The 12,422-nt window shown below is 50.1% G+C and overlaps 1 protein-coding gene across 1 annotated transcript; it reads left to right on the top strand.

The window, feature by feature from the left end:
* The first annotated feature begins 835 nt into the window (after positions 1–835).
* LOC121457726 (protein LTO1 homolog) lies at positions 836–7,152 on the top strand. The gene is made up of 5 exons (XM_041666671.1): positions 836–1,018; positions 2,730–2,835; positions 4,547–4,617; positions 6,616–6,733; positions 7,007–7,152. Exons 1-5 carry the CDS (start codon positions 927–929, stop codon positions 7,073–7,075), a joined length of 456 nt encoding a protein of 151 aa, XP_041522605.1. The 5' UTR covers positions 836–926; the 3' UTR covers positions 7,076–7,152.
* The last annotated feature ends 5,270 nt before the right edge of the window (positions 7,153–12,422 follow it).

Genomic DNA, 12,422 nt, shown 5'->3' with positions numbered 1-12,422 from the left:
CCTGATACTTGACTGTGTATGAAATACTTCAGTTTTGCTTTAAATACTGGCAGCAAGAGCCAGCATTCGGGGTTGGGGATTTAGCTCAGTGGTAGAGCGCTTGCCTAGCAAGCGCAAGGCCCTGGGTTCGGTCCTCAGCTTCAGAAAAAAAAAAAAAAAAAAAAAAAGACAAAATAACAAAAAAGACCAAAAAAAAACAAGGTAACTGGCACACACAACCTTTTTCATTTTCAGAGATCCCCGCCCCCCCCAAGACATTTTCCTGGCTGGGGGCAATATTTATTATTTGTCCTTCAGGATGTCGCAGTATCAAATCGGTTCCAGCCCACAGGAGAGTCTCCTGTGGGGTGTGCAGATGTAGTGATTGACAGCCGGGTGACAGCTGAAGCTGCTGGATGCTCCACCCTCCTCCATGTTGCCTGCAGCTGGGGCCCTTCCTCCATTTCCTGGGAATGCTCCTGTGCTAGATCTTTGATAATTTTTCTCATTTCTTTAAGACCTACGTTTGTAAATTCGGTCCCATTTGTTTGGGTTTTTTTTTTTTTTTTTTTTTTTTTTTTTTTTGGTTTTTCGAGACAGGGTTTCTCTGTGGCTTTGGAGCCTGTCCTGGAACTAGCTCTGTAGACCAGGCTGGAACTCTTTGGGTTTTGAAAATAAAAGCTGGGTTCGCCTGGGCCCCGAGCGCAGCACAGCGAAGCATTCCTGCTCGGCCGGACCCGCCCCACTCTCAGAGGAGAGGGAGGTGCCTGGGAGGAGGAGCGGGGTCTGCCCATGCGCAGTAAAGATTTTTATTTTATTTTTTTGGCTTCTTTCGCTTGCCGTCCTTACCCGCCGTGCTCTGCGCAGCACACGCGGAAGTGGCTTCCTCCAGCTGACAAGCCGGGCGGTTGTAGCCGTTCCTCGCCGGCTGGCGACTACTACAGAGAATGGCAGGAGTGCGAGAGCCCGGGGAGAACCGGGCCGCTGCCATGGCTGTGGAGCAGGACATGTTCGACGCCGTCGTGATGGCGGATGAGAGGTAGGCAGCGGCCCAGTTCCGCCCCGCCCCGGCAGCTGCTTGGCGGAGTCCCGCTGTCCTCGGGGACACCCGCCTTCGCCATCTGCGAGCTGCCACATCTTCTTGTTCTTTAATTGCCGCACATACGGCAGTATTCATGGACCTGCTGATGGATGTGTCGGGCAGGCCCCTTTGGATGTGGAAAGTTCCCCGGGGAAATGCCTGGGCGGAACGGTGGTCCAGGGCATCTTGGCCTTTCCTGGACGGCTGCTCACCTCTCCGGGGTGACTGCTCGATCTCTGTTTAGGGAGTGGGGTCCTGACATCTGCGGAGGCAGAAGAGCTCCCCAGGCCACCCACCTGCCAAGTGGGGAGCTGTTCACCCCTCACGGGGGCTTCCAGAGCATTCCTTCCACAGTGCAGACTTCAAGTTACTGCCAATTTTTGGTTGATTCCTCAGAGACAATACCATCTAGTCAGAGCACCGTAGTGCTGGCATACTGTGATGATCTTACGGATATTTTCTGTTACTCCTGCATCCTGGGGGTGTTTTAGAAACAGAGACTTGAGTTAGGATGGCATGTAGGCTCAGCTACACCGACTCTTTTTGAAAAGTAGATTTCTAGTGTGGACTAAGCTTGCTTGAGTTTGTATTTTTACATTTTCCTTGTGGGTTCTTGTGCTCTGCCGGGTTTGGAAGTCACTCGTGTATCCTACCCACGGTTACAGATGAAGGAACTTGGGTCCCTAGGGGTTGGGGCTGTAGCTCAGTTGGTAGAGTGCTTTTCATAGCATGCATGAAGCCCATACGCATCATGCTTTCACATGGAGGTGGTGGCACACACCTGTAATCTCAGCTGTCAAGAAATGGGAAGAGCCCAGCGGTGGTGACACACACCTTTAATCCCAGCACTTGGGAGGCAGAGGCAGGTGGATCTCTGTGAGTTAGAGGCCAGCCTGGTCTACAAGAGCTAGTTCCAGGACAGGCTCCAAAGCCACAGAGAAACCCTGTCTTGAAAACAAACAAACAAACAAAAACCCAACAAAACAAATCAGCAACAACAACAAAAAAGAAATGGAAAGAGTTACTTGATGGAGGTTGGCGTGGGCTGCATAGTGAGAGCTGTCTCAGCAATGGGGCTGAGGCACAATAATGGGCCAGAGAGCAGAAGAGCTAGACCTAGAACCTGCATAGTGAGAGCTGTCTCAGCAATGGGGCTGAGGCACAATAATGGGCCAGAGAGCAGAAGAGCTAGACCTAGAACCTGCATAGTGAGAGCTGTCTCAGCAATGGGGCTGGGGCACAGTAATGGGCCAGAGAGCAGAAGAGCTAGCTAGACCTAGAACCTGCATAGTGAGAGCTGTCTCAACAATGGGCTAGGGCACAGTAATGGGCCAGAGAGTAGAGAGCTAGACCTAGAACCTGCATTTTGTGACTCGGGGTTTTGGGGGCCTTTTGGGGGAGGGGGTTCTAGATAGGGTTTCTCTGTAGCCTTGGAGCCTGTCTTGAAACTTGCTCTGTAGACCAGGCTGGCTTTGAACTCACAGAGATCCTTTTGCCTCTGCCTCCCGAGTGCTGGGATTAAAGGCACGTGCCACCACCTGGCATGACTTGAATTTTAACCCTTTCTTCCTGTAGTCTGCTGTGTCCTGTGGGAATCTAGATAATGTAAGGTGGGAAGATTTTTCAAGGAACAGTGTTTTACCTGATGAAGTGTGTTTCTCTGTCACAGATTCCATGGGGAGGGATATCAGGAAGGCTATGAAGAAGGCAGCAGCTTGGGGATCGTTGAAGGAAGGCAGTATGGCACATTACATGGAGCCAAAATTGGATCTGAGGTAAGTGGGAGGGCCACTTAGAAAGAACTTCATAGATGAATGTGGTGATCCATCCTCTGTCACAGGGGATCCATCCTGCGATCCCAGCACTCAGAAAACTGAGGCAGGAGTCCTAGGCCAGCCTGGGCTAAAGAGTGAGCTACTGCCTCAAAAAACAGAGGCTGGGGAAGTAGCTCAGTGGCAGAGGATGTACCCAACATGCTTAGCCATAACTTTGAAACATTGCCTTAGAGCAGCGGTTCTCAACCTAATGCTGCAACCTTTGCAAACAGTTCCTTGTTGTAATTGTAGTGGCGGGGCTGTGTCCCCGGCACCCGGCCTCCCACATGGCTAGCTTATGCCCCGAAATAATTACATGGAAACTGTATTCTTTTAAACACTGCCTGGCCCATTAGTTCCAGCCTTTTATTGGCTAGCTCTTACATATCGATCAAATCCATTTCTAATATCCCTGTAACACCACAAGGTGTCTTACCAGGGAAGATTTTAACCTGCGTCTGTGTCCGGTAGAAGAATCATGGCGACTCCTTGACTCAGCTTCTTTCTCCCAGCATTCTGTTCTGTTTACTCCACCTACCTAATTTTATGTCCTATTAAAGGACCAAGGCAGTCTCTTTATTTAACCAGTGAAATTAACACAAGCCAGAAGACTCTCCCCCATCAGTTCCTCATGTTGTGGTGGCCCCCAACCATAAAATTATTTTGTTTCTACTTCATAACTATAATATTGCTACTCTTATGAATCATAATGTATATGTATCTGACATGTGACCCCAAAGGGGTCAAGACTCAAGTTGAAAATCAGTGGCCTAGAGGAAAAGAACAAAGGCATGGATCCTTTTCCTTTACAGTTGCTTCCTTTGCTGTTGAAGCTAAAGCATCTAACCACTTCCTATTGCAAGGCCTTTGGAGGGGATTCATAGACCAGACAGAAAATTCTTAGCACAGAACCACCAAAGTATGTTAGGGAGTAGCACAGTGCTGTCTTGCGTCTTCAGCCAGCTCAGTCCTCACCCAAAGGGGTGCCATGTTTACAGTGGAATTCCATAAGCCCCACAGTTTTTCTCCTTTTGCCTTTGTCCTCTTATAGATCACTGATCCTGACTGGCAGAGGAGGTCATGACAATATCAGGTACCTGATGCCACAAAACAGACTGGTGGGCCTAAAACAACCATCTTTGGTTATGCCACACAGTGTCTGAGGGTCAGCAGGGCTCCAGTCTCATCTGCAGGCTTGGCTGGACCAGGGGATCTCTTCCCGAGGTAGCACACCCTGTAACTGGTGTCCTCTGCTCAGGTGTCCTCATGACACCCCAGAGCAAGTAGCCTGTGAGAACAAGGCAGAAGTGGCATTGCTTTTTCTACCCAGCCCCAGGAACTAGACAACTCTTTCTTCCTCTGTGTCCTCAGAAGCTGAGCACACTCCTCTCCTCTGTTCTGTTGTGCATACATGAACCCGGGACAAGGGGCAAGGAGCCAGCTCACAGCATCATATAGAGGATGAGTATCACTGCTGTCATCTTGGGGCCTGGCTCACCCGCTGGGGCTGTCACCATTCAGTTTCCATTGCCGAAAAACTCACAGGTTCCAGAATAGCTGAAGAAGCCTTGTGGCAGCCCTCTGTCCGGCTCTGAGCTTTGAGATCTTGGTAACTGGTGTGGTGTGGCTGATTGCTTACCGCCTTCACTCTGGGCTGGTTTTCAATTCACAGATTGGGTGCTACCGTGGCTTTGCTCTTGCATGGAAGTGTCTCCTACACAGTGGTGCATGCGAGAAAGACAGGTAAGGCTGAGGCTCTCTTCTTCCTTTCCTTCCCACCCCTTTCCCTTCCACCCCTTTCCCTTCTACCACTTTCCCTCCCACCTCCTTTCCCTCTCCCCCATTTTCCTCCCACCTCCCATCAGCATGCTATCAGTGAAAAGGCCGGGAGGAACTCTGAGTGTTCCTACTGTGTGCATAGGTATCTGTGTCATTCATTCATAGTAATGGCCAACTTGACTTTGTTATTCAAAGAATAATAAGTAAAATGTGACAGGCACCTCATAGGTACTTGATGAGCGCTGGGTGGTGTCACACCTAGGGTAATGTCAGGTGGATCCTATTTCCTGTCCATTTCTCACTTAGGCGTCTGATAATAGACTGCAGTACTGTCAATGAAACGAGGCCTCGGAAATGCTGACTGTGCCAGATGTGGTTGTGTACACCTTTATTTCAGCAGAGACAGGCAGATCTCTATGAATTCAAGGGTAACTTGGTCTACATAGGAGTTCCAGTACAGCAAGGACCAGAGAGGGGAAAAAGAAAGAAATGCTGGCTTCTCATAGCCAACCAGAAAACAGTATTATCTTTTTGGGAGGCAGGGGCTTATACTATGGCCCAGACTGGCCTTTAGCTCACAGCCATCCTTCTGTCTCAGCCTCTTATATGCTGGGCTCACAGATATGTACCACCACAGCCAGCCAGAAGTCATCCTGAAGTCATCCTTTTTATAACACACACAGTTCCTAGTGATTGTCACTGTTCTTTGAGCTGTGTTAGCTTTGGTACCTTGCCTTACTGTGCTCTGCCCGCCTTGGTCCTGTGAGCTGCCCCATCTGCCAGCTTCCCGAGGCTGGGAGGGAGCCCTGAAGTGAAAGGCATATTTCCCTCGTGTGCAGAAGCATAGGGTTAGGCTGGCATTGTGTAGTCTTCCTATAGCTCCTGGCCTGGTATAGGAGGGCCCAGAGGAGGGTATTAGCAAACCAAGCTAAGAGGATGGCAGCTCCCTGCCTGTAGGACTCACCCTTTTGTTTGACACTTTGAGTGTCTAGGACTCATACCACGCTCATATTCAAAAGTAAGAGCAAGGTATTTGTGACTAATTGTGGAGTTCTGGGGTTCTCTCTCTGATTATCCACCACATGATTTACTGGCTTCTCTTTGTTTTTTGAGACAGGGTTCCTCTGTGTAGCCCTGACTCTCCTGGAACTTGCTCTGTAACTCACAGAGATCTGCCCGCCTCTGTCTCCTGAGTGCTGGGATTAAAGGAATTCATACTATGCGGCATTTTTTTTCCTTCTTCCTCCTTTTGTGAAATTTGAGACAAGGTCTATTTAATCCAGACTGTCCTGGAACTCATTATTTAGACCAGGCTGGCCTCAAACTCAAAGAGATCGGACACTGGAGAGATAGCTCAGAGGTTAAGAACACTGACTGCTCTTCCAGAGGTCCTGAGTTCAATTCCCAGCAACCACATGGTGGCTCACAGCCATCTATAATGAGGTCTGGTGCCCTCTTCTGGCATGCAAGCATACATGGAAGGAATGTTGTATACATAATAAATAAATAAACTTTAAAAAAACAAACAAACAAACAAAAAAACCTCAAAGAGATCCTTCTGCCGTTGCCCTCTGAGTGCTGGGAATAAAGACTTGGGTCACCATGCCTGGCTCTCTATTTGTGTGTTTAGTGTGAGCAGGTGAGAGGCAAGGGTCCTTAACTTCATGGCTTTAGGAGTGGCCAGGCCGACTGATCCTGGAGGAATGATGTTGGCTAATCATGCCACCACTGGGTGGCAGTCACAGCCGAGACTGACTGCCATCCTTTTGCGGTGGTCTCCCTTGCTCCAGCCTGCAGTTCCCCAGGTGGGGTAGGGGCCCCCTGGTGAGTGGTTGCTCTACAGCAGGTGGAGGCCAGCACTGCCAGGAGCAGAGAGGCAGCTTAGACTGCCCACTGCTCTGAGATGCAATGAAGGATGGAGTAGGGCCTTGGGTGACAGCCTCTCTCCCCCATGCATCGCAGCAGGAAGATGAAGGTGGTGGAGGCTCTGATCACACTGCTGCAACACTTCCCCTATGATGACCCCACTTACGAGAGGCTCCATGAAGACCTGGACATAATCAGAGGGAAATTCAGACAGGTTCGTGCTCCATAGCCTCTGTCTGGGGTGTGCCTGAGTGCACTGTAACAGCAGGGCGGGTGCAGGCCTTAGGGTTTGTGTGATGGCTGTTCTGGGCAGCATGTGTCCGTGCCTCATTTCCCTGCCCCTTGTAGGATGACTGAGATAGGCTGGGAACGGTGTGGCGACATTGCCTGTGGGGTGGTGCTGGGATAGGGAAAGTGGGGCTAGCAGAGGTGTGTCCAGGGGTGTGAGACACTGTTGGTTGAGACACCATCTCTTGGGTACTTTCAGCTATGCTCACTGCTCAACGTGCAGCCAGACTTCAGGGTGACCGCGGGAGCCTCCAGACTTGCGTTTTGAGGACTCAGAAGAGCAGATATCTGTACATATAATGTCAGTGATTAAAGGCAGCCTGAGTGGCCCTCATTGTTCTGTGAGAGGACCAGTGTGGCCTCTTCCCTAGGCTCTTGCTGGCTGGCTGGCCGAGATAACACTACCCTGCCTTCTGCACAGGGTCCTGGCAGCACCCTCAAGAGATTGCTCGCCGCTGGCCAGAGTGAGTGGCTTTGTCATCCCAGTGGTCCTGGGTTGGATCACCCTGAGGGTAGGACTCGGGCAGGCTGATGTAAAAGCCCTTAATGGGGAGCCGCAGCAGGTTCTCTGCTGCTCGCTGAGCTTCTGCTGACCACATTTGGGCTTCCTTTGATTCACTCCGCCCCCCTGGCAGTCCCAGAGGTGGGTGCCATTTCACTTCAGAGGTGATGAAGTAGACCCACCTAGTGTAACAGCCTGCCATCAGAGCTGCCTGCTACCCCAGATCCACGTCCTGCAGTGTCATACAGTGCCTCTGCCTTGAGCGTGTGTTGTCATTGCCTGCACCACTGGGACCCTGTCCTCTGCCGCAGAAGGCCCAGATTCCTGCAGTGCGTACAGGGTACAGGGTTCAGACTCCATTGGACTTGGTTTGCCTCTGGATGCCCAGCTGAGAAGGCAAGGCCAATCAGATCCCTAGGAAGCTGAGGCATGGCCTTCACGCTGTCCCCAAGTGTGGGATGAGCTCTACACATTAAGAATTGGCCGCGGGGGGATTACTGGGAACCAGAGCAGGACCAGATGGTGACTGCCACTGTGACTGTCCAGGGGCTTGCCTGTGTGCCACTGCTTCTTTAGCAGCAGCTTGCGAGTCTTGCATGGTGTTCACAGGCAGGTATAAGGTGAGCTAACAGGAGTAGGCTCAGTATATACCATTTCACAGGCGTGGACACATGGCAGCATGGGTTGATATGCCCTCCTTTGGGTGGCTCCATTGTACCCTGACTGTCCCTACTTCAGTTCTAGGGCATGATGTGAAGGGGTCACTGTGAATTTGTGCCACTTTGGTTTGGGTTCTTTTTTTTTTTTTTTTTAATTTTCTTTTAGAAACAGAGTTACTGTATAGCTCAAGCTGGCCTTGAAGGGTGATCCTCCTACCTCAGCCTTATGAGTGTTGGAATCTCAGGCCTGTGGCCCTAGGACACTGTTTTTAATATCTGATAGAGTAGGTACAGCTGGAGCTCTTCCCTCGTTCTGTCAGCCCAGCCTAGCCAGAGAGGGATGGTGTTGGTGCTTGAGGCCCGGGGTGCCACGCATCTGGCTTCCTGAGCCAGGCAGTGGCCTCTCGGGAGTCTCACACCATCCTCCAGCTGCTCCCAGGATCAGGTGCTCTTCAGTGAGCTTCTCTGGGTGCTGAGCTCAGAGAGCTGTGGCTGCTGTTTTGATCATAGTTTACTTTTCTTTTTGGAGAAAAGAATAAATGATGTGTTTTACAGCAACAGTCTGTCTGGTATCATTGTACTGACAGCTGCTGCAGTCCTCCAGTACCAAGATGCTGATGTCAGGATCTCTGTTCAGAGATGTGGGCCCAGCATTCCAGCCACATTCTGCCCTGGATTTGCTACCACAGGTAGCAGTTACTAGTTCCTCTCTTGTCTCTGCCCCCTTTCCCTCTCAGCTTTGTCTGTTCCCCCATTCCCCTTACCTTGTAGATAGGTGTTAGAGTTCCCACCTGTCAGCATTGCCACAGCCACCTGTCTGATACCTCCTGTGTTCTCAAGGGCCCCATCCAATCCCCAGCACGCTTTGGTTACCCCAAAGGTCTTCTGGATCACAGTATAAACAGTGCCGAGAAGCATTCTGCCGTGTGGGTGTGCCCTCCCTTCCCCCGCTGATATGGCTGTGTCTACTGTGAAAGGTGACATAGCCATGAAAAGGTTGCTACTTCTAAATGTCATCCCACGAAGATGATACTCGGAACTGCCATAGACAACCACAGGGAGCTGCAGTGAAGCTGCACCTCAGTGTGGTAGAGTGGCACCCATGGAACATGTGTCCTTAATGTCACTACTGAGCTGCGAGCTACATGCCTGCCTTCTCAGACCATGTCCTGTGAGCTCTAAGTGTCTCCACTGCTGGACTGTTTTCTGTCACCCATCTTACCATGTTCTGGCCGGCTCTCTGGCAGAGTGGCCTTGCTATGACTTTAGCTTTGATGCCATCCCCTATGAGCGGCAGTGTGTCACATGCTGGAGGCCAGAGGTGTCTGGATTGGCTCCTCCCAAGTCTCTCTGCTGAGCCTGCTGCCCGTGTCTCCTGCACAGTTGTGTCCTGACTGAACAGGGACTACCAGTGATCTCATTCTCCCTCAGTCACCTACAGATTTATCTGTAGTCACAGGGCAGGGCATGTGACCGCCAGCTCTGCAGGATCTGGAATCACCTAGGAGACACACCTCTGTTCATGGTTGTGAGGGTGTTTCCAGAGAGGCTTAGCTGAGGAGGGAAGACCCACCCTGAGTGTGCTCTGTCCCATGAACTGGAGAAAGCAAGCTGGGTGCCAGCGTACGTGTCTCTCTGCCTCCGGACTGGATAAAATGTGAGCGTCTGCCTTGGGCTCCTGTTGCCATGCCTCCCCACCCTGATAACTGCCACCTTATTAACTGTGGCCCCATAAACTCCTTCATCCTTTAGCTTGCTTCTTTGGGGGATTTTGTCACAGCAGGGATGAGAAAACTCACTAAACACAGGGCCTCAGACCTGCAAGGGTACTGTGTGACCTCTAACAGGCAGCCTTTTTACAGCTATGGTACCAATTTCAGCCCGAGGGTAAATGCAGAATGAAATTCTTCCCTGTAAAGCTAGTGTTAGTGAGGAGTTTTTAAAATATAAAGATTATTGCTGAGCGATGGTGGCACACCCCTTAAATCCCAGCACTTGGGAGGCAGAGGCCAGCCTGGTGTACAGAGTGAGTTCCAGGATAGCCAGGCTACACAGAGAAACCCAGTTTTGAGAAACCAATATATAAATAAATCAGCACAGAGGAAATTTATTTGCTACAGAAGGACAAAGGTCAGAAAATAAGAGACAAAGACAGGAGATAGAGGATGAGGGAAAGGAACAAAGGAGAGGGGTAGGGGAATCTGTCCCAGAGGGACAAAGGATTGTCTCTGGAGAGGAGGTAGACATGCCCCATAGGCAAATGACAGTTTATAAAGATTAGAGGGGGAAACCCTGTGTTAGGATGAGGTGTTTTGTTTTGATTGGGCATGTTAATTAGGGCAGCTAAAAAGGGCTTTTGATTGCTGGACTTCAATACTTTGATAACTGGACCTTAGTAATCAGCCTGGGGTTTGTGTGGTAAAATAAGGGGAATAGACCTTGGTGGCTAGCTTTAGGAATGAATTTAATAGTTTAGCAAAGCAGAGGAAATGGGAAGGGCAAGGCCTGCCAGAGTCATGTTGGCCATGCTCGGGCCTGCTAGAGTTCCTTCAGTGTGTATGAGGTTTTTACTTGCACCGCATGGTGGCAGTGCATGCAGAGATCAGAAGAGGGCATCGGATGCTTTAGGACCGGAGTTACAGAGGTTGTGAGCCACCACGTGCGCTGGGACCAAAGCTGGGTCCTCTGCAAAAGCAGCAAGCACTCTTTTGTTGTTGGTTTTTTTTTAATATTTATTTATTTATTTATTTATTATGTATACAATATTCTGTCTGTGTGTATGTCTGTAGGCCAGAAGAGGGTACCAGACCTCATTCCAGATGGTTGTGAGCCACGATGTGGTTGCCGGGAATTGAACTCAGGACCTTTGGAAGAGCAGGCAATGCTCTTAACCACTGAGCCATCTCTCCAGCCCCCGTTGTTGTTTTTTTTTAAAGGATTTATTTATTTCTTATGTATACAGTGTTCTGCCTGCATGTATGCTTGCAGACCAGAGGAGGGCACCGGATCTCATTACAAATGGCTATGAGCCACCATGGGGTTGCTGGGAATTGAACTCAGGACCCCTGGAAGAACAGCAAGCACTCTTAACTGCTGAGCCATCTCACCAGCCCTGTAGTCAAGTTTGATTTTGTAGGATTGTAGTTTTGAGACACAAGCAAGGTAAAACACCCCAGAAGCTCTGGCTGGGTGCTCTCAACCCCACAGTGGCTAGTGACGGAGCACCCCACATTCTAAAACAGTGGTTCTCAACCTTCTTAATGCTGCCACCCTTTAATACAGTCTTCATGTTATGGTGACCCCCAACCATAAGATTACTTTCATTACTACTTCATAACTGTAATTGCTACTGTTATAAATTGTAATGTTAGATCAGGTTGGCCTCGAACTCACAGAGATCCACTTGCCTCTGCCTCCCTATTGCTGGGATTAAAGACGTCTGCCACTACCGTCTGGCTTAGTCCTGACTTTTCTACTCCACTACTTAGTCTCCATGTGCAAGACTAAGGATGGCAACATGGGCTGGCAGAGTGACTGTGAATGGCTGCACAAAGCACAGCAGGTGAGAGTAGCTTTTGCCAACTGCTCCAGACTGGTTTCAGGCTTGGCTGAGCCCATGCTAGGTCTTGTATTTAGCAGATCCAGGAAAACACGGGTTTATAAAGAAGGAACCCATATCAGGAGGAACAGTGACTGAAGGGGCTGTCAGATGCCCCAGACCCTTCTGTGGGGGTCCTTTCTCCTTCCCTCCCTCACTTCCTTTCTTCTTTCTTTCATTCCTTTGAGACAAAGTTTCTCTGTGTAGCCCTGGCTATCCTGAAACTCGCTCTGTAGACCAGGCTGGCCTTAAACTTGACCCACCTGCCTCTGCCTCCCAAGTGCTGGGATTAAAGGCATGTAACCACCAACCACCCAACCTGTGGGATCTTTCATGATGAACACTACTGTCTTCTGGGAGCCCAGAGATAGGGGAGCACTCACCCTGTAGGTAGGTGGCAGGGAGACTTCCTGGATGGGGTCTTCATAGCCTCTATTAGAGAACATGCATCAGTGAGCCCCATGGGTCTGAAGACAGGACTAAAGATTTGGGAGTGCTGGTGCAGTTCTCCTAGCAGGGGCCTTACTGTTGCCAGTGGGCGTTGTACCCTTGAAAAACAAGCTCCCAAGCCTGCTCTCAAGCGCAGGGGCCTGCTGCTGGTCCACTGCATCTGCTTGGCAGCAGGGTCTTAGCAGTTCTGTTCAGCTGGAGTTTGCTTGTGTTTATACTTGGGTGAGGAAGGCCTGCTCAAGCGTGGCTGGGGCCTGTCATGCTTGGTGTCTTAGGGCTTTTATTGCTGTGAAGAGACACAATGACCAACAGCAACTCTTATAAAGAAAATACTTAATTGGGGTGGCTCACTTACAGTTTCAGGGATTCATTCCATTATCATCATGACTGGGATCATGGTGGTGTG

The sequence above is a fragment of the Microtus oregoni genome, unplaced genomic scaffold, assembly GCF_018167655.1.
Source record: "Microtus oregoni isolate MIOR12 unplaced genomic scaffold, Mior012 000016F_ref0000370, whole genome shotgun sequence".
Lineage (NCBI taxonomy): Eukaryota > Metazoa > Chordata > Mammalia > Rodentia > Cricetidae > Microtus > Microtus oregoni.
This window is presented reverse-complemented; position numbering and strand designations above follow the sequence as displayed.